Source organism: Montipora foliosa, chromosome 6 (genome assembly GCF_036669935.1).
Source record: "Montipora foliosa isolate CH-2021 chromosome 6, ASM3666993v2, whole genome shotgun sequence".
In the NCBI taxonomy this organism is placed as follows: Eukaryota; Metazoa; Cnidaria; class Anthozoa; order Scleractinia; family Acroporidae; genus Montipora; species Montipora foliosa.
In genome coordinates this window covers 22997458-23020828 of record NC_090874.1, presented here as the reverse complement: position 1 = coordinate 23020828, position 23371 = coordinate 22997458, and the positions used below count along the sequence as shown (strand labels likewise).

At 39.4% G+C, this 23371-nt stretch overlaps 1 protein-coding gene across 4 annotated transcripts in view; it reads right to left on the bottom strand.

Moving 5' to 3' along the window:
• Positions 1 to 7907: 7907 nt before the first annotated feature.
• LOC138008876 (tyrosine-protein kinase receptor torso-like) overlaps positions 7908 to 23371 on the bottom strand; it is a 38164-nt gene continuing 22700 nt past the window's right edge. For 2 of the 4 annotated variants that reach the window (XM_068856153.1, XM_068856152.1), the window contains exons 2-11: positions 22931 to 23048; positions 17860 to 18062; positions 15881 to 16065; positions 15434 to 15523; positions 13676 to 13930; positions 12469 to 12680; positions 12316 to 12356; positions 10539 to 10635; positions 9491 to 9713; positions 7908 to 9383 (exon numbers count right to left, since the gene is read on the bottom strand). In XM_068856153.1, the coding sequence (XP_068712254.1) occupies positions 9291 to 9383; positions 9491 to 9713; positions 10539 to 10635; positions 12316 to 12356; positions 12469 to 12680; positions 13676 to 13930; positions 15434 to 15523; positions 15881 to 16065; positions 17860 to 18062; positions 22931 to 23040 (1509 nt within the window). In that variant the 5' untranslated portion in view covers positions 23041 to 23048 and the 3' untranslated portion in view covers positions 7908 to 9290. Of the gene's footprint in view, positions 9384 to 9490; positions 9714 to 10538; positions 10636 to 12315; positions 12357 to 12468; positions 12681 to 13675; positions 13931 to 15433; positions 15524 to 15880; positions 16066 to 17859; positions 18063 to 22930; positions 23060 to 23371 lie in introns of all 4 variants that reach the window. The other 2 variants (XM_068856155.1, XM_068856154.1) reach the window with 2 other exon arrangements.

Genomic DNA, 23371 nt, shown 5'->3' with positions numbered 1-23371 from the left:
TATATTTTTCAGTTATATATTGCATCTTTGTCTGATTTTCGCTCGATTGTGGGGTGCGAGTTAGTCCGATTTAAGTTTCCATCAAGTGTGTATGGTCATTAGGCAACATATTGTTTCAAATAGAGAGTGGCTATGAGATCTTTCAGGCAAGGTTCACGCTCGTCAATCACCGTGACGTTAAACGCAAATGCTAAATCTAGCCAAACTTTTCGGAGAAGCTTATGGCGGAGAAGGCTAATTCATTTTCCCGACGAGACTGTCTTAACAAAGGAATTCACCCAAAATGACAAGCAAAAATGCTATGTCCTTTTCTGCGCCATGTTTGGCTGTTTTAAAATTATAGTTGGAATCAACAATCTTGGACAAAACCTCTTCAGAAATGCAACGGGACACTTCTTATTTACTGAGGGTTAACATGTGGCCCTCAAAAAGTATTGCACTCACGGACAGGAAATGGCACTGTTTGCAGCAAATCCCTTATCGTTTTCTCAAACCCAGGGAACAACTGAAACGAATGAAAAATGAAGTACTGGCTATCAGGCGCATTCATCCCTTTTGAGAGGATTTGGCCAGTGGCTGATCTTTCCGGTGAACTTAAAAAATATTATGAAGAGAGAACGTGGATTATTACGGAATGAACATGTGAATGAGCAGATGTTGCAGAATATCAATGGCCAGATATCCGGCTGTAAATAGCGAAGAGCTAAAGCTGGCACTCTTTTTCGTAGGTCATTTTTGGTGTAGTCCTTTGACATATGTGCATCCAGCAATCTCCAAACGTCCCTTTATTTTGACTGTTTTCTCTTCTGTGGGCTCAAACACCAAAAACCTGTACGAGATGTCACAGCAAGTCGGCCACGTTTGTTTCACCACTTATCCCGAGGGAGGGGACTGCCATATTAAAAGGACGGGAGTGCTCGTTGTACCTTTTAGGGTTAAAAAAAGGGTTCTGATTCCTCTTAGGGTGTTCAGCTTCAAAAGGTCCACAGCGGGAGCTTTAGCGGTCCCTTTAAGGGTAGTGAGCTCAAAAATTATGGCAGGAGACAATTGACAATTAACTAATTTTTAATTTTGTCTAATTAAAACCCATAATTTGGACGCCCACAAGACAGGATCTTAGTACATCATTCTTTTCAAGATTTCCGACAAGCACCCCCGGCCTTTTCATATGGGAGTCCACTTCCGAACAATGTGATCGGATACCGCAATTACTCTGTAAAGATGTTTTATTCTAAGAATTTCAAACAATTTTCTTGCATACAAACTACGAAGCATTGTTCCAAAGCAGATCTCTGTGGGTGACAAAAATCTTAAGGTCGAAGATTTCTTCAAAAGCAGTTCCCCACACGGCACAAGAAATGCGATGTGATGTCTCAGGCAATTATGAGCTAACAAAATTGATGAAAGCTCGAGAAATTCCAAGCTTTGAAGATAAAAAAGTAACAAAGCACTGTGGGTTGAACGAAGGAGGTCTGAGTTCTGTTATAGCACCAAAGCGCTACCTCTCAAATCGATCTTACTTTGTCGGCCTCTCTATCACATCAGAGGACATCCATTTCGGATGAAGCCAGAGCGTCTCAGACTTTCCTAGGGGCATTGGCATGACTGCTTGTTCCTCGTACGTGGCCCCTTAAGCGAGCTTCGCTCAACACGTTGTGACATTTCCTACATATATTTTCCAGTTATATATTGCGTCTATGTCTGATTTTCGCTCGATTGTGGGGTGCTAGTTAGTTCGTTTCAAGTGTGCATGGTCATTAGGCAACCTATTCTTCAGTAGCGATTAGTTATGAAATCTTTCAACGTTTCAAAATACCAAAGATAACGTCTCTATATCCAACGAATCGGTATCGTTTTCTCAAAGCCAAGGAAGAACTAAAATGAATGGAAAATGAAGGAACTCAACTTATCGCTACTGGCTATCAGGCGCATTCATCTCTTTTGAGAATACTTGGCAGTGGCTGACCTTTCCGATCTGTAAAAAGCATAGATTGTGAAGAGAGAACGTGGATTCAATATAAGGGAATGAACAGAAGTTGCAGAATATCAATGGCCGGAAACCTGGTCTAGCTTTTGTGGCCTCAAACACTATAAACCTCTTCGAGATATCACAGCGCGCAAGTCGGTCACATTTGTTTCACTACTTACTAACATTTTGGGATACTGGGATTAGTCCGTAAACACCTCTCATTTTAATAATATCAAACAATATCACTGTATACAAAGTAAGACGCATTGCTCCGAAACAGACCTCTGAGTCACAAAACTTTTAAGGTCGAATTTTTTTTGCAAAAGCAGTTCCCATGATGTCTCAGACAAGAAATGCGATGTGATGTCTCAGACAATTATGAGCTAAATAAATTAATGAAATTTCGACAAATTCCAAATTTGAAGATACAAAAGTAACAAAACACTGTGGGTTGAACGAAGGAGGTCTGAGTTCTGTTATAGCACCAACGCACTACCTTGCTAATCGATCTTACTTTGTCGGCCTCTCTGATTACATCAGAGGACATCCATTTAGGATGAAGCCAGAGCGTCTCAGACTTTCCTAGGGGCATTGGCAGGAATGCTTGTTCCTCGTATGTGGCCCTTTAAGCGAGCTTCGCTCAACCCGTAGTGACATTTCTTGTGTAATATTTTTTGATTATACATTGCATCTATGTCTGATTTTCGCTCGATTGTGGGATGACTTAGTCTATTTCAAGTTTCCATCAAGTGCGCATGTTCATGAGGCAATGCTAATCTTTTGATTAAGTAGTGAGTGGCTATGAAATGTTTCAAACTTACTCATTGAAGGGAAATGTGAAATCAAGCTAAACTTTCGGAGAAGATTCATCTTCGAGCTACAAGCCTGTTTTCAGAAAGGAATTCACCCAAAATGACCAACACAGGCTGTCTCCTTTTGTTCTGGGATGTTTGGCTGTTTGAAAATAGTTGGAAATCAACAATCCTGGACAAACTCCTTCAGAAATTTAATGGAATAATTTTTATTTACCGAGGGTTAACGTTGATTTATAGCAGTTTTCTAGCATGTGGCCCTCAAAAAAAGCACTTACCGACAGAAAATACCAATGATAACGTGTCTTTATGCAATGAATCGCTTATCGTTTTACCAAACCCAATGAACAACTAAAATGAATGGAAGATGAAGGAACTCAAGTTATCGCTACTGGCTATCAGGCGCATTCATCTCTTTTGAGAATATTTGGCCAGTGGCTGATCTTTCCAACCTGTAAAAAACAAAGATTGTGAAGAGAGGACGTGGATTTAATATTAGGGAATGAATGGATGTTGCAGAATATCAATGGCCAGTCATCTGGCGATAAATATCGCCGAACCAAAGCTGACACTCTTTTCGAACGTCATTTCTGGTGTAGTCCGGCCTTTCAGGTATCTGCATGCAGCACTCGGCAAGAAAGTTCCCTTTACTTTTGGCTGCATCCAGTACTCGGCAAACCTCTGTTTACTTTTGGCTTTTTCATATATACAGAATGAGCCTTTTTGGATATTACGTCAAGCCGGCTACTCTTCCTTCTCTCCTTACCATTAATATTAGACATCCCTATTTTTCCAGAACGTTTTCCCACCAAGAACCAACTACAAGAGTCCTGAAAGTTGAAATTTCAGAAAAATGAATAAATGATGTGATGGCCCTCATCAAGATTTATGCAGTGGCTAGGGACGTGCCACTCCCATTATATTTGATATATGTTGCGGCATTTTTAGAGAAGAAGCTATTTTAACAAAAGATTTAAATAAGTATCAACTTTCGCAGGAGACCACACTCACTTAATAATGTCATGCTCATGACTGGCTAAGAAGTTTTGTTTTTGCTGGAAAATTTATCTTAAGTCACCTTAGTCTTAGTGGCCCAACTTCGAGTTGCATGCTCAAGGTCATGGGCATGGTAATAGTGTGGTATTATCAGCGAGGCAAAATCTTTTGTGTTGAGGATTTTGAAAAACATCAAAAAATGTCCTTGCATGCAAAGTGAGAAGCATTGCTCAATAAACAGGATTTGTGAGTCACAAAAAATTTAAGCTTGAAGATTGCTTCAGAAACAGTTGCCCTCGGAAGTAAGACGACGTAATCTGTCACACAAACATGAGCTAAGCAAATAAAGAAGAGTTCGAAAAATTCCAAACTTTGAGGATAAAAAATTAACAAAACACTATGAGTAGAGTGACGGTAGTCTGAGTTCTGTTTTAGCACCGAAGCACTACCTCGCTAATCGATCTTTCTTTGCCGGCCTCTCTGATCACATGAGAGGACATCCATTTAGGATGAAGCCAGAGCGTCTCAGACTTTCCTAGGAGCATTGGCAGGAATGCTTTTTCCTCGTAGGTGGCCCCTTAAGCGAGCTTCGCTCAACCCGTTGTGACATTTCCTACATATATTTTCCAGTTATGTATTGCATCTTTGTCTCATTTTCGCTCGATTGTGGGCCGGGGTGATTTATTCTGTTTTAAGTTTAAATCAGGTGCGCATGTCTTTTTGGCACGTTAGCTTTAATAAGTAAAGAGTGACTATGAAATCTTTCAAAGTTTCTCATTAGCCAACGCAACATTGAAGGCAAAAGTAAATTCTGTTGAAACTCGTCTTCCCAGACATGGCTATTTTAGACAAGGTATCCCCCCTCCCCTAAAAAAGATAACTGCAGCTTTTTATGCTCACTTGAGGAGCCACGTTTGAGGGACACAAGTGTCTATATTCCGAGACACGAGTGAAATTGAAGTCGGGGAAAAATAGCAATGGGACACTCCGTGACGCTAAGTGAAATCTGCCTTCATCTAATTATACTGACTTGCATTTCTGGCCATATCTGAACACCGCAGCACATCTTCCCATCGTGACGGTCTCTGTAAAATGTCACAAATTTGAAATTGGTTTCGAATATGGATTAGCGAACCAATCGTTACAAGGCGCTTTTCTTAAAACTGCTGTATTGGTAGAGTATTTTTTTCATTTGAGCACAGTGTGCAAGATTACGTTGCATAAGAGACTGCTTATACTGCGAAACAAAAAGAATTCCTCGTAGAAAAAAACAAAAACACAGTATCGGCCAGGAATCGATTTGGATTCGAAACCCGCTAAGGTTGAATTGGGCGGGCTGCTGTAACCACTGAGCTATCCCGGTCGATGCTTGGATGCAATAGAATATTTCTCCATGCAACAATTTCGTCTGATTGACCTCACAGGAGCCACTAGGCGCTTTTCTCAAAACTGTTGTATTAAAGAATGCAATACGGAAGTTTCTAAGGAATCAAAGCGATGGAGTGATTTTGTTGAGTATATATTAAATAAAAGATCGTATGAATTAATGGTCACTGGTGATTTGGTTGATTATGGTATCATTGGAAAGATCATCAAAACGTGTTTATAATTTTGCCTAGTAACCAACGTTTTGGCGCCATGGTAACAAGTTGTTAATTTAACGACAAAACGATTCGATAATCATCCCCATAAAAAAGAGTCAGAAAAAAAGTTCTCAACCCCTCCTCGAGACTCTATATACCTTAAAATAAAAGTGGAACCAATGAGGAGAACCCTCCCCCTCTACCTTGGATAGAAGTTCCTTTCTAGTTTGGCTCGTTTCCTGAAACAAGACCGCTTTACCCCCCCCCCCCCCCTCCCTTGGATATAAGTTCCTTTCTAGTCTGGCTCGTTTTCTTAAACAAGACTCCCCCCCCACTCCCTTGGATATGAGTTCTTTTCTAGTTTCCCTCGTTTCCTTAAACAAGACCCATCTCCCCTCCCTTGGATATAAGTTCCTTTCTAGTTTGGCCCGTTTCCTTAAACAAGACCCCTCCCTCCCCTCCCTTGGATATAAGTTCTTTTCTAGTTTCCCTCGTTTCCTTAAACGATCACATTCAACAACAACAAATTCTTAAAACAATAATTGAGAAGAACTGCTGAAGAAGAAGTTTAATAAAAAGCAGGAAGTCTAATTTTCTTTTTAGTGTAATATTAAAAGTTGTGATCACGACAGAAAATATGGGTAGAAATTCCTATACCGGAAGAAAAAAAAATGTTATTCCGATTAGGCCTTGTTAATTAGGTGTTGTTATGTTCGCTTTGTTCTTTTGTTTCATGGACCTTAATTATTTCGGATCCGGTATATGAAAGACCAGCCCATCCCCCTCCCCTCCAGAGTAACGCGTCCAACCTCGTTCCCAGGGTCTCCATTGTCTTAGACAAAGTTAGCATAGTTTTGAGATCCCAAGAAAAATATTTTTTTTTCTTTGGTCAGTGCAACTGAATTCTAATTGTAGAGTACAAACTCGTCCCTAGGACCTCTCCTTGGTTTTGGGGCTGGGGCGGGAAGAAGCCAAGGGAACGAGCGCAGAAGGCAAGGGAGATGTCCTGGAAACGAGGCTGTTTACAGTACTTTACTTTTAAAGCAACATGCAAAGAAGATGTTTTGAATTGGGTAAATTCACGATTGAGAGTGAGTGTTTAAGGGCATTGCTTTTTCCCGATATTTATGCCGGATTCCGAAAACCGTGGTTCTATGAGGGGACTAATATTAGTAAAAAAGCGTCAGTTCTAGGCGATATGCCAAACCGGTGTGTGGTCTTTCTAGAGAGCTAAGTTCCTTTGCATGAGTCACTCAGCCCATTCTCACCCCCCCCCCCCCCCCCAGAAAAAAACCCTCGGAATTCGGGAAGGGCGTGAAACTCTTTAACCAAACTTTTTGGCGATGTTGCTTTGAAAGATATATAGATTTTAAAAAAGCACTGTAAAATAAAGGTTCAGTTGCAATTTAAGAAAACAAGTTAGCAAAACAGTGGTCAACATATGCTTCAAGAAAATTGCTCGTTATTTTAAGTTGAAAAGGGGACCTTTGTCTGGGGCTAAGCTAAAAATGTTTTGCGCTATTGTTCCCACAGTGAACGTTGCTTTAGATGTCAACCTGTCACAGAATATAGAACGTTCCATATGTTGTCGACAGTCCTGTTCAGACTCCCTGTAGATTTCTGCTTGCGATGGGTAAGTCAATGTGCATTCAAAACGTTTTCTGGGCCAGTTTGTCTGTCGACAATTTTCCCCTTCTAATTTATGTCAGCGTTGTTTAAGAAGCCCTCTCCAATAAGCTACTTTCAAAAATACCACGATCCTCTTTGTCCTCCAAAATTTTGCATAACCATTGCTTTTATTTTCTCTTGGGACCATTGCAAATCCTAAGAGAAACTTGAAACAATGCTAATACAAACAAAGAGTATTACGGTATTTTTGAAAGTGGCCTAATGTTCCAGTTTCTCTTGGGACTTACAAGGGTCCCAAGAGAAAATAAAAACAATGCTTATGCAAAATTTTGGAGGACAAACAAAGAATATTATGGTATTCTTGAGAGTGGCCAAAAGACACCTTATGTATATACCTACCTTATCCGCCGCGCATAAGCATCTAAATGTAATAAACACTACAAACACGGTCATTAGATACATTTACGGTCCTTGTGATAATGACTGGCTGTTAGTGTTACGCTCCCTATCAGTTGCCTAGAAAAGTGTCATTCCTCTTACACCTTTCGTTGCCCCGTTTGCCCCACCAATAGATGGTTTTCACCCACGTGAGTAGACGGCCATTTTGGTGTACAAAACAATAGAAAATATTTGCGCAGAATTTGCATAAAAGTAGAGTTCAGTCTCCAAGGGAGAGGATGTCTATTGTTCTAGTACACCAAAATGGCCGCTGTGACGTCACGTGAAAACCATCTATTCATGATAACATGTGGTTCTGTTTTAGTCTCCTTGTCTATTTTTCCCGTCTCAACATTGTCCTCTGGAAGTTCTTACTTACAGCGAAGAAGCTACTGAGCCATCATTTGAATGTCTGACCTTCCCTTGTTCCCCTCTTTCTTCACAAACATAAATCAGTGAAACACAAAATTTTACTCTACTTTCTTTTTTATTATGCCAATGCACCATCTACAAAATAATAGAGCACATACTTTAAGTGCACCTTGCACTTTTACAAAAATTACCAAAATTAAGAAATTGATTTATTATACTTATCGTTATGTGCTCCTTTTCTTTAACATGTCAAGGACTATCGCTGTTTCTAATTTCGGGCCTGGCATATTTACTTACAAGCTAACTTATTTGTATTTCTTGTTCTCTTCCTTCTTTAGAAACATAACGCAGTGAAATTTTACTCTACTTTCTTTTTTATTATGCCAATGCACCATCTACAACATAACAGAGCACATACTTTAAGTGCAGCTTGCACTTTTACAAAAATTACCAAAATTAAGAAATTGATTCATTATACTTATCTTTATGTGCTCCTTTTCTTTCAAATGTCAAAACCTATCGCTGTTTCTAATTTAGGGCCAGGCATATTTACTTACAAGCAAACTTATTTTGTGTGTTTTTTTGTCTTTCTAAGAATACACATTTCATCTTTCAGCTTCACAAACCTATTACATATATTGATGGAGATGCTTTTTTGCTTTACAACCTACAGGATCCTCCAGGGATTTTTCTCAGATTAAAGGTAAACGTTTTTCAGAGATATTTGGCACTGTCATACACTTTTACTTTGAAAGAAAGGTTTAAATAGTTGGTCGAGTTTTTAGGTTTACTGGGGTCTCAGTAGAAGCCATGGAAAGAAATTCTTCTCGCCAACAGTGCAATTAAACTTGACTAAACTGGTTATAAGCAAGTCATTGTGTTTGTCTTGACCATGAGATGGGGGAAGTTCTCCAGGGGGCTATAATAATAGTGTCGTCTGAGATTGTCTTATTTCCCTGCTAGTTGGGATGCAGGCGAGCAAAAGTCACGACAAGGTAGGTCTTGGAGCTTTGAAAGTGAAAAACGCCTGGTCCCTGTACGTATGTAAGCCTAATAGCGAGCAACCTAGCTTACTTCATCCGGGTTAATATGTCACTCAATAAGAAACAAACAAACAAACAAATAAATAAGCAAAAGCATTAACTGGTTCAGTAGCAATATGACTGCAATGTCTATCTAAAAACCAAGAGAACTATAGCTAAAGTTAACATATCTTAACTGTACTAAAAATACTTATAGCTTAGTTACGGTAAGCGAAGCATTTGGAGACAACTGAAATCCATCAGCTTGAAGACTTGCCATGGGCACATTCTGAGTGCTTACATCCTGAATGTTTTCCTGTTCGTAAACGTCTGACGTGTCTGGCTCCTGCCAACAATCAGAAAAAAGTAAGATAGCATATTTTTCATTTGTTTCATAGGTGATCTTAACAAACCAATTCAGCTCTCAAGCAAGGTCCAGCACATCCCTGCACTGTGCAGCTTGAAGCTTCTAATGTATTATAAGACTTGCCTTGAACACGTTCTGTGGGTTTTCAACATCGACGATGGCTGGTTCTTCAGCTTCTGCGGCGTTTGACCCCTGCTAAGATCAAAGTTATGATAGCATAAGTTTTAAAAGTTATTTCCATACAAAAATTTAACTCTGCTATGCAAGATCCAAGCAGAAGTAGCCCCTATTGCAAAACTTACCGTGGACACACCCTGTGGACTTACAACATCAAGGTTGTCCAGTTCGTCATCTTCTGCTGTCTTTGCCTCCTGTGTCGTATAATAATATTTCGAATCATCCTTTTTGCCAAAGTCAAAGTAGTCCTCTTGCTCCTCCAACATATCGTCAAGTCTTTTATAGAGCCGCTGAAAGCTTGGCCGTTCATCTGGGTCTTGATTCCAACAGTCTCTCATCAAGGCGTACCTTAAAAATTACCAAAAATAGGAATTTCTTTCTTCCTGAAGGAAAATCGATCTTTATACAACCTGCTAACCCTGTTTCCCCAAAAATAATTCGTAGGTTCCTGATCCGAGCAAATTTCATTCTTTTACGTCTCATAGACCGTATTAATTAATGGAGGCCAATAAATTATCCCTTTGTCCTTGTGCTAATGAAACCAACTAGCCTCTTTTTCATGAACAAAACACAAAAGAAATGTTGCTTTGGAGCGAGGCTAGTTGGTCTCATTAGCACAAAGACATAAGTTTATTTTTTGACCGCCATTGATGAATATGGTCTGCAGAGATTTTAAATTCTTAAAGGCTTTATTTATACTAAGGTTTCTGTTCTTGTAGCGCCAAGCTTTTTAATCTACAGGCAACCGTATTTTTTGCACAAATAAAATGAATTAAATTTGTGTCTTGTATTTTTGAGTAGATCTGTGTTGATATGGAAGAAAACGAAACTAAGGCCAAGCCGACAGTGGTTTTGGACCTCATTTTCCAACTGCGTCACAATTTTAAATGTGTATAATTGCAGTTGCCCAATACTATTTTTTTCTGTACTTATCTTACAGTGTCTTTAAATGTAAAGTAAACATGGCTCAAGTTCAATTAGTAATAATTAGCCGAGCGGGCGTGCCCCTGGATTTATGTTCAAGTGAAGCATTCATGTCTAACTTGACTGATGCAGGAAAGTCTGAAAATAGATTAACCACTCACTCTGCCTATTAATATCAAAACACTGCACCTTTTTCATAAAACCTGTTGCCTACAAGTACTTAGGAAAAATCACCTCCGTTTAACTTACACAGGGTCTGTGCACATGTCAGGTTTTTCCAGTCTGTAACCTGCTTTCAAATTCTCCAAGAGCTGTTTGTTCTTCATTAGTGCGTAAGGAGACCCCCCTGTAAATGATCGACATAATATGCATCAAGACAAATCATGAACCATAGAAAGGGGGGAGGGGGCGCTCTAATGAAAGAAATCCGAGACTAAGACTTAAGATGCAAGAGGTGAAGCAAAGATAATTTTCAACCAAGAGTTCAAAAGTTTTCCAACCGTAAATAAGAAAGCGAAGGACACATTCAGAAATGCAGATCCTACGCACAGAAAATTGGGAAGGAAGTTAAAGGTCGTTTCATGGGCCTCATTCACGCCGTGGCCATATTGGCCAGAGACAATAGATTTCGTACCCCGAACCTCGAGTTGAAATGTTTGTGAACGAGTTTCGGTGGGACAAAACAAAAGTTTTCAATCCCTCGGGACTTAACATGGCCTCCGAGTGATTAAGGCCCATTGTCATCACGACCTGTCTTTCATCCAAACCAGCATTTGTTTTCCCTTTCGTTCACTTACTGCTTCAGTTCCTTATTTAATCTGTTAAACCCTTGGCCATTCCTACTTACTTACTTCATTTCTTTACTTGCTCATTCAGTCAGTCAATAAGTCAATTAGTCTTTCGGTAGCCGCTCAGTCATTGTATCAGTCAGTACTTTCGATGTTGCTTAACCAGTCGGATGGCGAAACTTGGTTCCTTCCCTCATTTGTTTTACTCATTCAGTAAGTCAGCCCGCAAGCCAGTGTCGGCAGGGGTTTCGTTTGAGGCTGGAGGCCGGGCGTTTCATCCAGTCGTTTCCCATTCCATGTCCGGTACTTTGATGCCAATATTTGAAAGGTCTTGTTTCATTTTTTATTTTTATATATTTTTTTAGTTACGTTTTATAGAAAATATGAGTGAACTCCAGCCTTGCCTGGGAAACTGATTCTTGGGTTCCAGAAACACTGGAATCCAGTGTTTCTGAATGTTCTATTAAAAAAATTTCCTGGGGGGCATGTTCCCAGAACCCCCCAGGTACCTAGCGCCTTTAGCGCTCGCACGACGCCTTGCGGCGTCAAAAAATGTCACGCCTGGTGCTTTCACAAATATGTCCGCTACTTTACAAAACTGTCCTGTCAAAACCCTGGTGTCGGTAGGCCAACGTAAGTTGGTTAGTCAGCCAGGCGGATGGGCATCCTTCCTTTGTTCCTTTGTTCACTCATTCAGTTAGTCCGTCACGACAACGAAGGCTACGAGAACCAGCGCCACGTAACAATTGATTTACTTAGCGAAAACACATACTTCTGCATGCCCCGCACGTGCTTTTAACATTTTGATACACTTCTTTGAAGTTCTCGTCCTGACAATGAAGTGAAATAATCAAATTTGAAGTTATGTGCAGGAAGCGAGCATTGGACGATGAATTTTACATTTTCTCTTCAAAAACCCACACCGTTCACTCCAATTTTGTTTCTGGAATGTGGATACACACATTCATTTCCGAACGACTTGAAATAATCGCGAAATTATTGCAATAACGGGGAATAATAGTTTTTGATAAAGTTCTCGTAGCCGTCCTGGTCGCCTTTTCTTGAGGTCTTTAAACGAGTCCTTTTAACTGACACTGATCGTTATAACAGATAAATACAATTTGGAACAACTCTAAAGGTCCGGATCACAAACACTTTTTCTTTTCACTTCAGTTTTCAGCTAACAGCTCCATATATAGTACAATATGTTAATTAAAATTTCATAAATTATCACTGACCAAGAGTTGCAATTTCCCACAGGACCACTCCGTAGGACCAACTGCAAGTAAAACAAAACAAGTTAACACCTATGCAATACATTGAATTAGGAATGCACTAGCATCTGGTATGTTGCATTCACTGACTCTAAAAACACCAGACTTGATACTTACACATCGCTCTTGGTGGTAAAGATCTCTTCAAAAAGTGACTCTGGAGCCATCCACTTCACTGGCAGTTTCTTCCCATTGTCTACTTTGTAGACCCCACGGTACAAGTGCCGCATCAATCCGAAGTCACCAATTTTGACTTTCTTGCCGTGTCCCACCAGAATGTTCCTCGCTGCAAGGTCCCTGTGCACCAGACCCTTCTGGGAAAGATAGGTCTGTAAAAGAAAAATGATTATGGGTATTGCAAGGAATTTGTGATGTAAAAGTCAGTTTTGGGGGCCTAAGGCACTGGATTCTCACAAAAATATCTTTCCTGGAAGCGTGTAGCCTCCTATCGCAGAATCTTTTTAAGGTTAATTGTTCCTCCCGCAAACAAGAACGCCACATTCCTTTCCCGTTGTGAGACGTTAACCAATGATTTGCTTTTTATTTTTAAGAGTGTGACCAAATAAAAAAGCTGTAATAACGTCCACTGCAATTTGCAACGGAAATTTGAAGCTTGAAAATTACACGGACTTTAAGGTGAAGGTTAACTTTTCTTACCATATTGAACACGATCTCTGACTGGTTGAAAGAGGGTAGGAATATGGGCTCCCGTGAAGCAGACTCTTGCAGGTGGGAGAAACGACTGACCCTAAAAGAGTCTGTGATAGGAGGCTAAGACCAGCAGAGATGTAACCGCCTATTTAGTGCTAATCCAATAGAAGTGCCACTCAACTTGTTTCCTTGAGGCGCATGTGCTAATCCTGGTGCCAGCACGTACCAAAGAGTTTTAATTGGGTTTTGCCGAGAAAGGGCTTTACATACATTTAAAAGAAACCTTAAAATATCATTCAAAAAAACGCTAAAAAACATGATGGGGAGTAGAAAAAATAGCATATCATCCACATATGACCATCCCAAACCTCTGTTGTATGAAAAAAGTCATTACAAAAGAGCTCAAAGAAGAGTGAGCAAAGCATTGATCTTTCAAGCAGATCTGATGTTGTTGAGATGAAACCAGTTGAAACAGGACTTTGGGCTTGCCATGGTTTGGTTATGTAACTACTGATCATGTCATCAGCATCCGACACCAAAGATCGACAGTAACGCACGCAAAAACTCCGAAACTTGCTGAGAAAGACGGAATGAATAAGAAATTAAACGCAGGAAAAGACTAAGACAAATACAAAAAAAAAGAAAGAAAAAAATCTGGCTATTTACCACTTACCATGCCACGTGCTACCTGCCAGGCAAGCTTTACTGGATCAAGTGGAGCAAACGAGTCACAATCCTCGTCACATTCATCAGCTGTATTATTAGTGGAGGCATCTTCCTGGTTTGATGCGGATGATGAAAACGTTACAAAGGGTGTTTCCAATTCAATAGTAACAGAAGCATCAACTTCGGTTCCGTTTTCTTCCACAGATATGGAAGGCCCAATGTTTTCATGCAATATTGTTTTCTCTTCTTCTGTTTGACCATCCTAGATATATATAAAAAAAAGGACCATACAGATAACTTGGAATGAAATAAATGTATCTTTAAAGTGCTTATAGACGAAATGACGAAGTGATCCTCGCATTTATCGTCCAGATAAGTGCGAATATCGCTTCTTCATTTCGACAGATAACGTTAGTGAGTAAAACTAAAAAGGGGCCATTGCTGCCAGTTTAGTTGAAAAGTACATAAATATTGGCCATTATATTATATTATATTATATTATATTATATTATATTATATTATATTATATTATATTCAGTTTTATTGTGCTTACGGTTAGCTAACCCTAACCGCAACGGTTGTTACTGCGCTAGAACGTTTCCTAGAGATTCTCAAAACTTTCACATTCGTCAACATTAAAACTTAGTCCCTATGATGTAGTCCAGTTAAAGAGACCGTACAGATAATTTTGCAGGGCTTCGCAGTCCTCTTGACGACGAACAACTCTATAACACTTCGCATCATCAGCATAGAGAGCCATACTGGTGCATGGGCTGACAAACTTGGGGAGGTCGATCACGTATAAAAGATATAGGAACGGAGCCAACAGGCTGCCCTGAGGAACACCCTCTGAGATCTGGAAGTCAATTGCAAATAGTCCGAGAAACAAAAGAGAAGGGGACCCGAGATGCCGTACAAACCAAGCTTGTGAAGAAGACGGCGGTGTGGAACCGAGTCAAACGCTGAAAACAATGGTCAGGGTAGATCATATCGATCTCATTCCCTGCATCCAAGGCTGTCCCAAGGTCGTTCAGAACGGACAGAAGCTGTGTCGGAGAGCTGACAGTATATCTGCCAGTTCAGGAATAAGTTTGGAGAGCACACAGCGTTCGCAGAGCTTACTGACGATGGAGAGATGTGAGATCTGCCTGTAGTTGGTGACATCGGTTCTTGGCCCCTTCTAGTGCAGCGGGCATATATTATTATTATTATTATTATTTTGTTGACATAAAAGCTCAAATATACCGTTGCTAGTTTTTCAACAATGATTATAATTGGTCACTACATCCAAAAATTTTACTAAATGTCGCCTGTTATCGTAAGCTTGAGCTGTAGGCTTTTGCATGTGCATGTCTCTCTGTTGATGTTCGGTAGTATGACTCCGTACGGAACATGCCAACAGACAGCAGTAAAACTAATATATAGCTTTAGCCAAGCCTAAAAGCAGAGCTGCGGGGTTCTTTATTCTTACAAGAAGTTAACTTGGCATGAGACTGCAATCCAATCGAAACCCAGTACCTAGTCAGCGGTCAACTTTAAAAAAAAAACCCAGCTGACCTCGATGAGCTCAAAACGTGAGCCCACGATATGGTCACGTAATACTGGTCACATTGGCATACATGGACGGGTGGACGCACGTACGGTCGTGAAGTACAATATCTTCTTACCCATGATGCTATACGTAAGCTCCCTTTGACGCGCGGAGCTCCGCTATAATAAAGATGAATCTTTCACACCGGATAAGACCAATAGTGAAAGGATGTACCTGGTCCGTAGTTGAGTTCTGTTCCCTTGCTCCGTTGTACATCTCTTCATCTTCGTCAACGACGGTAGCTCCAACGGTAGATGTTTTTATCTGCGTGGACGAAATCAGGGCCAAGTTGTTAGAAGCGAGATAACTTCACATCTCCAAAAAACGATGTTGGAACAGTCCGAACTAAAACGCAGGTGTAATGAGTTTTGGCTAGTCATCTTTTAATTGCATGTTTGCTTGAGTCTATGATACTAGTTTGTTGTTTGTTTTTTTTTTTTCAAACAAAAAATGAGAAACTTTTTAGCAACTACGGGACACCACGTTAAAGGCTGATAAAAAAATTGGATGTGGCGAGATAAGATGAAGGAAATACTCTCCTGTTATAATTTACAAGTGCACCTTAGGTAAGTGTACTAGAAAAAGATCTACTTCCTGTTATTAGGGAGGAAAGCACATTACCTTGCTTCTCTTCGCTCTCAACCACTGAAGTAAGTCGCCATGAGGAATGTACTCGACAATCAGACGAAGTGGAGTAGCTGTGGTCCAACAGCCCACGAAATTCAGCACGTTTGCATTCTTCCCCACTACCTTCATGGTCTCAATCTCGTCCAAAAATTCGTATTTCTGCTCTTCAGTGGCGTTTTCTTGAGAAAAAAAAGTCATGAAATAATGTTGAACAAATCAGTTTCAAAGTAGGTTGCTTGAGGACGGGACAAACTAGGCGTTAAGTCGCTGCAAAACGTCGCGGGGACAAGTCGGCGCAACAATTCGCCTTGTGTGACACGGTTAATTTTACAAAAATCACTGTCGCTGAGGCAGAATTTTGTCGCCGCGATTAGTCGCACGAATTCAAACGAGTTTGAATTCGTGCGACTAATTGTAGCGACACAATTAGCAGCGTTGTCGCACCGTAAAAAAAATAAAATAAATAATAATGAATATAAATGAACCAATGAGAGAGCGTCATATAGTCAGCCATATTGAATTAGATAACTAATTCACATAATACGAGATCACTGCGTGTGCACTGAACAGGCGTCGTGTCGCAGCGACTTGTTTTGCAAGTAGTACACATGGAGCAACTTATCGCAGAGACCTGTCTCTGCGACTTGTCGCCTAGAGTGTCCTGGTCTTCAGGATTTCAGTGTGATGAACGGTTAATTATTTTATTGTAATCTGACCGCAGTTTACGCAGTAAAACACAACCAAGCATTTCCGTTTTTTCTAATACAGGGCACAATGGAGTTTAGAAAAACCTTCATGTAGAGTCTTTAATTGCCAGTAGCTACCCTTCCTTCGTGAGATACAAATCAGAAGCTACGATTCAAGCAGTAACTGTCACTTAGAAGCTTGCGAAGGTCTGATAAGCGAGTAATTAGTTTAAATCTTTGGCATTTCTTAATCATTGTTGCATGGGTTTTGTAAAAAGGTTTTTCAGTAATTAAGTTTTTTTTACAAACTTTATTAATTGTCAAGTCTAATGCTTTAAACTAAGTTTCTTGTCCTCGTGGTCTTTACAGTTAGTCTGATATCGTTTTAAATTCGCTAGCAATCGAGGTATCATTAGTTTTTTTCAGCAATATGTTATTACCACGTGGAGCTATAATTTATACTCAGACAGAATTTTTCCGGAGTACTTCAGTGGCTTATTCCTGGTTATATTTCATTATTAAATTTTCGACCTCGGATATTGCGTTTTTAGCTTTCTGATTGGTTCACTCAATCTCATTGATCAACTCATATACTGTATGCCCTAATATGGAAAATGATTGTGTCAAGTGTTGCCAAGCTGGAAACTAATTGACCTTAATTTCCAAATGTCCAAGCTTTCAGAAAGTAATGAAAATTTTATAAAACAATTATTTCATTCACACTTGTTGGATATGAGACTGGTTATTGCCAACTTAACACTACTCGTCTCATTGGCTGTTTACAATCTCATATCTGATGTGCGCTCGCGGAAAAATTGTTAAATACAATTTCAGTTTACAGCTTATTGAGTCAAGGGAATAAATCACGTGTCCCTTATCCCTACCTCAAGAACACTTTATTTCGACGTCAAGACCGTAAATTAGTCCTTTAATCGCCCTAAACCGGTTTACCCTTGAGAGTCGTTTGGTGTTGCATGCAGTGTCATGACATGAGTGCAATCACGCTCATCGACATAAAGCTATAATTGCAATGAGATTTAGTTGGTGTAGGAGTCACAAGGTCACCCTCTTACCATGACGTCATCCAAAACCCCAACCAAAGAGCGATACATGAATTGAAATTCTCTAGAACAAGCATTCAAATTTTTACAATGCAGTTGAAGTCGAAGCTAAATAGTTGATGCTTGCATTGCGTACTTATTTACCTTAATTGACTCCCGGGATACAAATGCAAGGTAATTACTTCGGTGTGTGATCGATACAAGGAATAGACACTTTCATACCCACCATGTAATTCTTTAACAGCAACGATCTTGTATTTGAAATTTTTCTCACACCAGTCTTTGGTATTCTTGTTAAAGAACTCCAATCCGTCAATCAATTTGGCTTTGTACACCTTCCCAAATGCTCCTTGACCCACCTCTTCCAATGATTCTATTCTCTCCGGAGGAATTTCGCAGGAATCCAGTGGTTTAATATCCTTTGCTGTCCTAAAAAAAATAACAACACAAAGTAAAAACATCAATTACAGCTATCCAGATGTGGAAAAGGTTTCAGTAACTTATGGGACTCACGCAACGTCACAACAAATTTTATTTTAGGTCGCAGAAGGAGCGCCTCAGTGAAGTCCCAAAAATGTGTACTGGAATGAGTGCTCCAAAGGAATTTGTCCAAGATCGTAGGTTCCAATGACAACTGTCCCTCTATACTGCAAGGACTGAAATTGTCTGCAGCGTGCATTGATTTCTTGCTATATAAGTGGATGACAAATGTTAATCCCGGTGACTGAAATGAAGAGAGGATATTTCCGATGGTCACGCGGTGATACTCGGAAAGAATCCGAGAGCTCCTTTGCAGGTTTTTAACCTACGACAGCCTTCCGATGACTACAGTATTTCGGATGCTCAAGCACTGAGCTATAAGAGACTCGTAGGAGCCATGCCATGATCCATGATTTCGATGGTGTCTCGGTCATACTCGGAAAAAATCTGAGTGCTCCTTTTTAGGAGTCAAACCTACGACCTTCCGATTACAACTTCGGATTCTTTACCACTGGGTTATAGGAGAGTCGTGGGAGCTACAATCACTGGTGAAAGTCTTGGGACGCTCACCCTTTTAGGTTGGTTTTCTTATTTAGTTTCATTAATTTATTAAATACGAAAACCGCCTGTTCACGCTTCAATAAACATGTACATATGTAAACCGGATTGAAAAGCCCTGTACAGGCCCGCAAATGATCGCGTCCCGGAAATGATCCCTGGACCAGAAATGATCTCCAAATTGGACAGCAAATGATTCCCGGACCAGAAATGATCCCCAAACTGGACCGCCAAGTGATCCCTGACCAGAAATGGTTACGTCATCAGTAATTAAGAATGGAATGGACTCGAGAATTTAGGAGAAAAAAGGAAAGGAACTTTATATTAAATGTTTTAGTATGTTTACGTCATGCCGAACTCATCACAGAGGATTCAAGGGAGACAATAACTTCCACAAAATTCAGTTGTCCCACCAGACATGAATTCTTGCAGGTCGAATCCCGAAAGGTCGCTTATTTTTTTCTTTATTACTTTGCCAGAGCATACCAGCGGCTGCAAAAAAGTTAACAATTGGAAAAGCCTCTGCCAATCGTTATGATAAGCTTCGCGATTTAAGGACAGCAAAGTGCATGAAAATTGAAAAGGCAAAATCAAACCAGAAAAGAGTGAGCTGCACTACCTTTTAAGATTCACAATTTAAAATCGAACAACGGATTTTTGACCCCAAAATAGTAACCGCATTCAAAATAGTTGCCGTTTTGTCATTTGCATGATAGATGAAACTGTATCATTTTGAAAATGCTCCACTTTTGGCAGCGTTTTCCTATGGTCTCGATTGATGTCGTGTAAACAGAATGCGTAACGGTTAACCGCATCAAAAACGTTGCGATTACAAATGAAACCGGGTTTGTGTAAACGCTAATGAGCTCCGTTCTCTCCCAGATACTATTTTTAGCTTTGTTCTCGTGCATTCAGTAAAAAAAACTTTCAACGTGCAAGGGAATTCACCGATTCAAAAATACATGTAAGTTTAAATGGCAATCCTAAAGACGCGAAAATTTTAATTTCGTTTTAAAAGTTGAGTATCTTATCTGAAATTTCTAAAACAGAGTTTTGAAATTGTACAGCAAGAGCAAATTGTGAAGGATAATGAATTTTGAAATAAAAGAATACAAACGCATCATAATCTCCGAAATTGAAACTTTCAACGACAATGGAGACCCTGGGAAAGACTGGTTAAAGTTTTGCGCAATTCCACAGTGTAGGGAAAGCATCGTAAATTTTTTTTCCAAACTATTCACATAAAATATTATTTCTCGCTAAGCGTTGCATCTTTTATGTTCAAATAACCGCTCAAAATAAAGATTTTTTAACGATCTTTCCGTTGATATTTTTTGCGTGATTTTTAATATATTCTCTGTCAAAATTTGCATAACAATCAAAACACAAAAATAGCCACGCAAGAAACAAATTAGTCGCATTTACATGTACCTCTTTGCCGAATTTTCATACTTAACACAGGAATTTTTAGTTATTGTAAAAAATCTTTCTCTATTCGTTAGCAATCATCCTTTCAATTTACATTGCATTAACTCCACTCCCCTTCTGACTCGGTCGTGAACAAAAGATGCTTGTATTTTCGCAACTTTCGAAGCCTATAAAATGGCAGGATTTGTTGGAAAAAGAAAAAAACATGGCCGCAATGCGTTTCGAACAGGTGCAAAGATTCATTTTAGCAAAAAAACAAAAAACATTTTGGGGTTATGGGCACTTTAATGTAAATTTCTTTTTTCTAAAATCCCATGTAAAGGAATGCTGAATTTTCATTTTTTCACTCGCTCTCTCCGAAATCCAGCAATTGGTAAGCGCTTTACGTCTTCGTTTTGGTTTTATTTGTCGTTTTGCTCTTGCTTACTTTTTTCTACACGAGCTTCACTTGTAACTTTTTCTTCGGGATTTACTACTTTCAGTCAATACAACTTGCTGGGCACATTGTCGTCCTAAAAGTTGCGCTTATTGCGCCCCAAAAAAGAACCCTTGCCACTTCAATAAATATTGACCAAAACACATCTTACACATCCTGTTACAGATGAGTAATGACCAATGACAATATACCCCTGGCAAAGCAGATTTCAGTTTTTGCAATACATAAAAGGTTTTGGATAAAAGCGGACAAACTAGTATTCGTAAAAAATGGACAACAACTTTGAGTTTACGAGACACGTTTCGATCGATCATCGATCATCTTCAGTTGCAAATGTTCGTTACAGTGACAATTTGAATTTGTGTCAATGTTACAATATGAACTTACATTAATACATTGCCGTTAGAATTTTAAATTACCGGTAAACGTTACAACGATTCTAAATGCAGACAATCGAATAAGGCGCGCACGGACAGTGTAACAAAAGAAAAAACAAACTTAGTGCTTAATGGCAGGAAATACAACAACAACACCAAAGACTACAGAAAACTAACACTAAAACATAAATGTAGCTAAAAAGATAGAGTAAGCTCCGCATGTTTTAGCTGCCTATTTAGACTGGCATTTTCCCAGCGGATATGAGCAGCCTCTTCGAGCAACAACTGGAAACGATTAGGTGCCGTATCTATAATGGAGAAGCAGCTATCAGACCAATAGTCTCTTCAATTGGGACTTATAATTATGAGTTAGCTAAGTATTTATGTTGCCTTCTTCAATCTTTTCATGGGCCACCACGAAAATATTTGGTTGGAGAACTGCAAGGCGTCTAAAATTATATTTTATCGACGATACGTTGATGACACGTTTTGTGTACATGTATTTGAGACGGAACAAGATGCACTTTCATTTTTTGATTTCAATAACACCAGGCACGCTAACATACGTTTTACCATGGAGAAAGAGGTGGACCATAAAATACCTTTTTTGGATGTCTTCATTCATAGCCATTCACAAGGTCCTACAACCACAGTTTTTCGCAAGAAAACGTTCACGGGTCTTCTAACTAATTACTTTAGACAAGAGAATATGAAGGTAAGAGAGGTAATCCCTTATATTGACCCTGTTCCCATCATAATCCCTCTTAAATTATTTTTAGATCTCCTGCGAGATCCGGTATTCCCACGAGGGTATCTGATAGCCAATCATATGTCCCCATTTTACCAATGTTATGTGGGAATTCGCTCACCTGTCAACTTTTGTAAAAATGGGGAAATATACATGTAATTAGCTATCAGAGAACCTTCGTAGGAATACCGGATTTCCCAGGAGATATAAAATAACTTAAGAGGGATTACGTTGGGAATAGGGCCAACATGAGGGATTCCCTCTTGTGGCTTTATACTCTCTTGCTTTAGTTTCACTGCTCCATCGTATAAAATTGGCCTTTTGAGACGCTTGTTGATAGAACCTTCAAAATCAACAACAGTTGGGCGGGCTTTCACAATGACGTTAAGAACCTCACTTTCATTTTACCTCCTCTTCCCTTCACATCTAATCGAGAAGATTCTTCAGTATATTACTAGTGCCCAGACCCCCTCTATTAATGGCAAGTGTTTTAAGTTACCTTACGTAGGGTCCTTTTCTACACAAGCTCAAAGAACTTCAAGATAACATAAGCTAGTCAAGCGTTTTTGCGTCGATGTAGACATTAACCTCGCTTTTTTCTTCATTTAAGATCCGCAACATGTTCAGTGTGAAAGATCCTGTGCCTTTTCACCTCCGTTCGCGTGTCGTATTTAAATTCACTGGTGCAGGATGTAATGCCTGTTACGTCGGGGAAACATCCCAACACATTTCGGTGTGCATCCGTGAGGAATGTCGAATCTGAGAGCTGCTTTTCCATTTTAGATACGGAACCTACCGGTAATCGTTTCCAGTTGTTGCTTAAAGAGGCTGCTCATATCCACTGGGAAAATCCCAGTCTAAATTGGCAGCTAAAGCATGTGGAGCTTACCCTATCTTTTTAGCTACATTTGTGTTTAGTGTTAGTTTTCTGTAGTTTTTGGTGTTGATTTTTTTTTTTGGTACACTGTTTGAGCGCGATTCGTTGCATTTAGAATTGTTGTAACGTTTACCGTTAATTTAAAATTCTAACGGCAATGTATTAACGTAAGTTCAAATTGTAACATTGACAAAAATTCAAATTGGCACTGTAATGAACACTTGTAACTGAAGATGATCGATAATTGATCGAAACATGTCTTGTAAACTCAAAGTTGTCCATTTTTTTACGAATAAAAGGTTTTCTTTTTAATTATTAAGAAGCATTGTGTTACCTACCCCAATTCATGAGTCATTAAAAACTACTGTACCAGTTAAAAGAAAAAAAGCTTACCACTTTGCAGGACGCTTCTCCCTTCTCTTTTTATGGCAAGAAAAACCAACAAGAAGTAGAAAGCCAAGAGAAAATACACCGGCAATGGAAAAACCAAGAATACTCGCCATGGAAAAACCTGGTCCAAAAATGGCACAAATTATTATTGGTACAAACTAGAATCAAATTTTCAATGCCGTAGTTTTAATGAAATTCTAAGCACCAAGATTAACGTTAGATAGCGTTACATGCAAAGCTCTCATGAATTGCAGGTATATCTGCGGATGACTTCACACGCAATAACTATAAAAATGTGCAACATGAAGCATTATCACCGATTATACATCAGTCGGCAACGATAAACTTTATGCCTTTGAAATCTAATACAACGTTTTATGAAACGTTTTCCCTAGTCTCTGGATATTACTGCCCTTTTATGCCCCTAATAAATATGGAGATTCT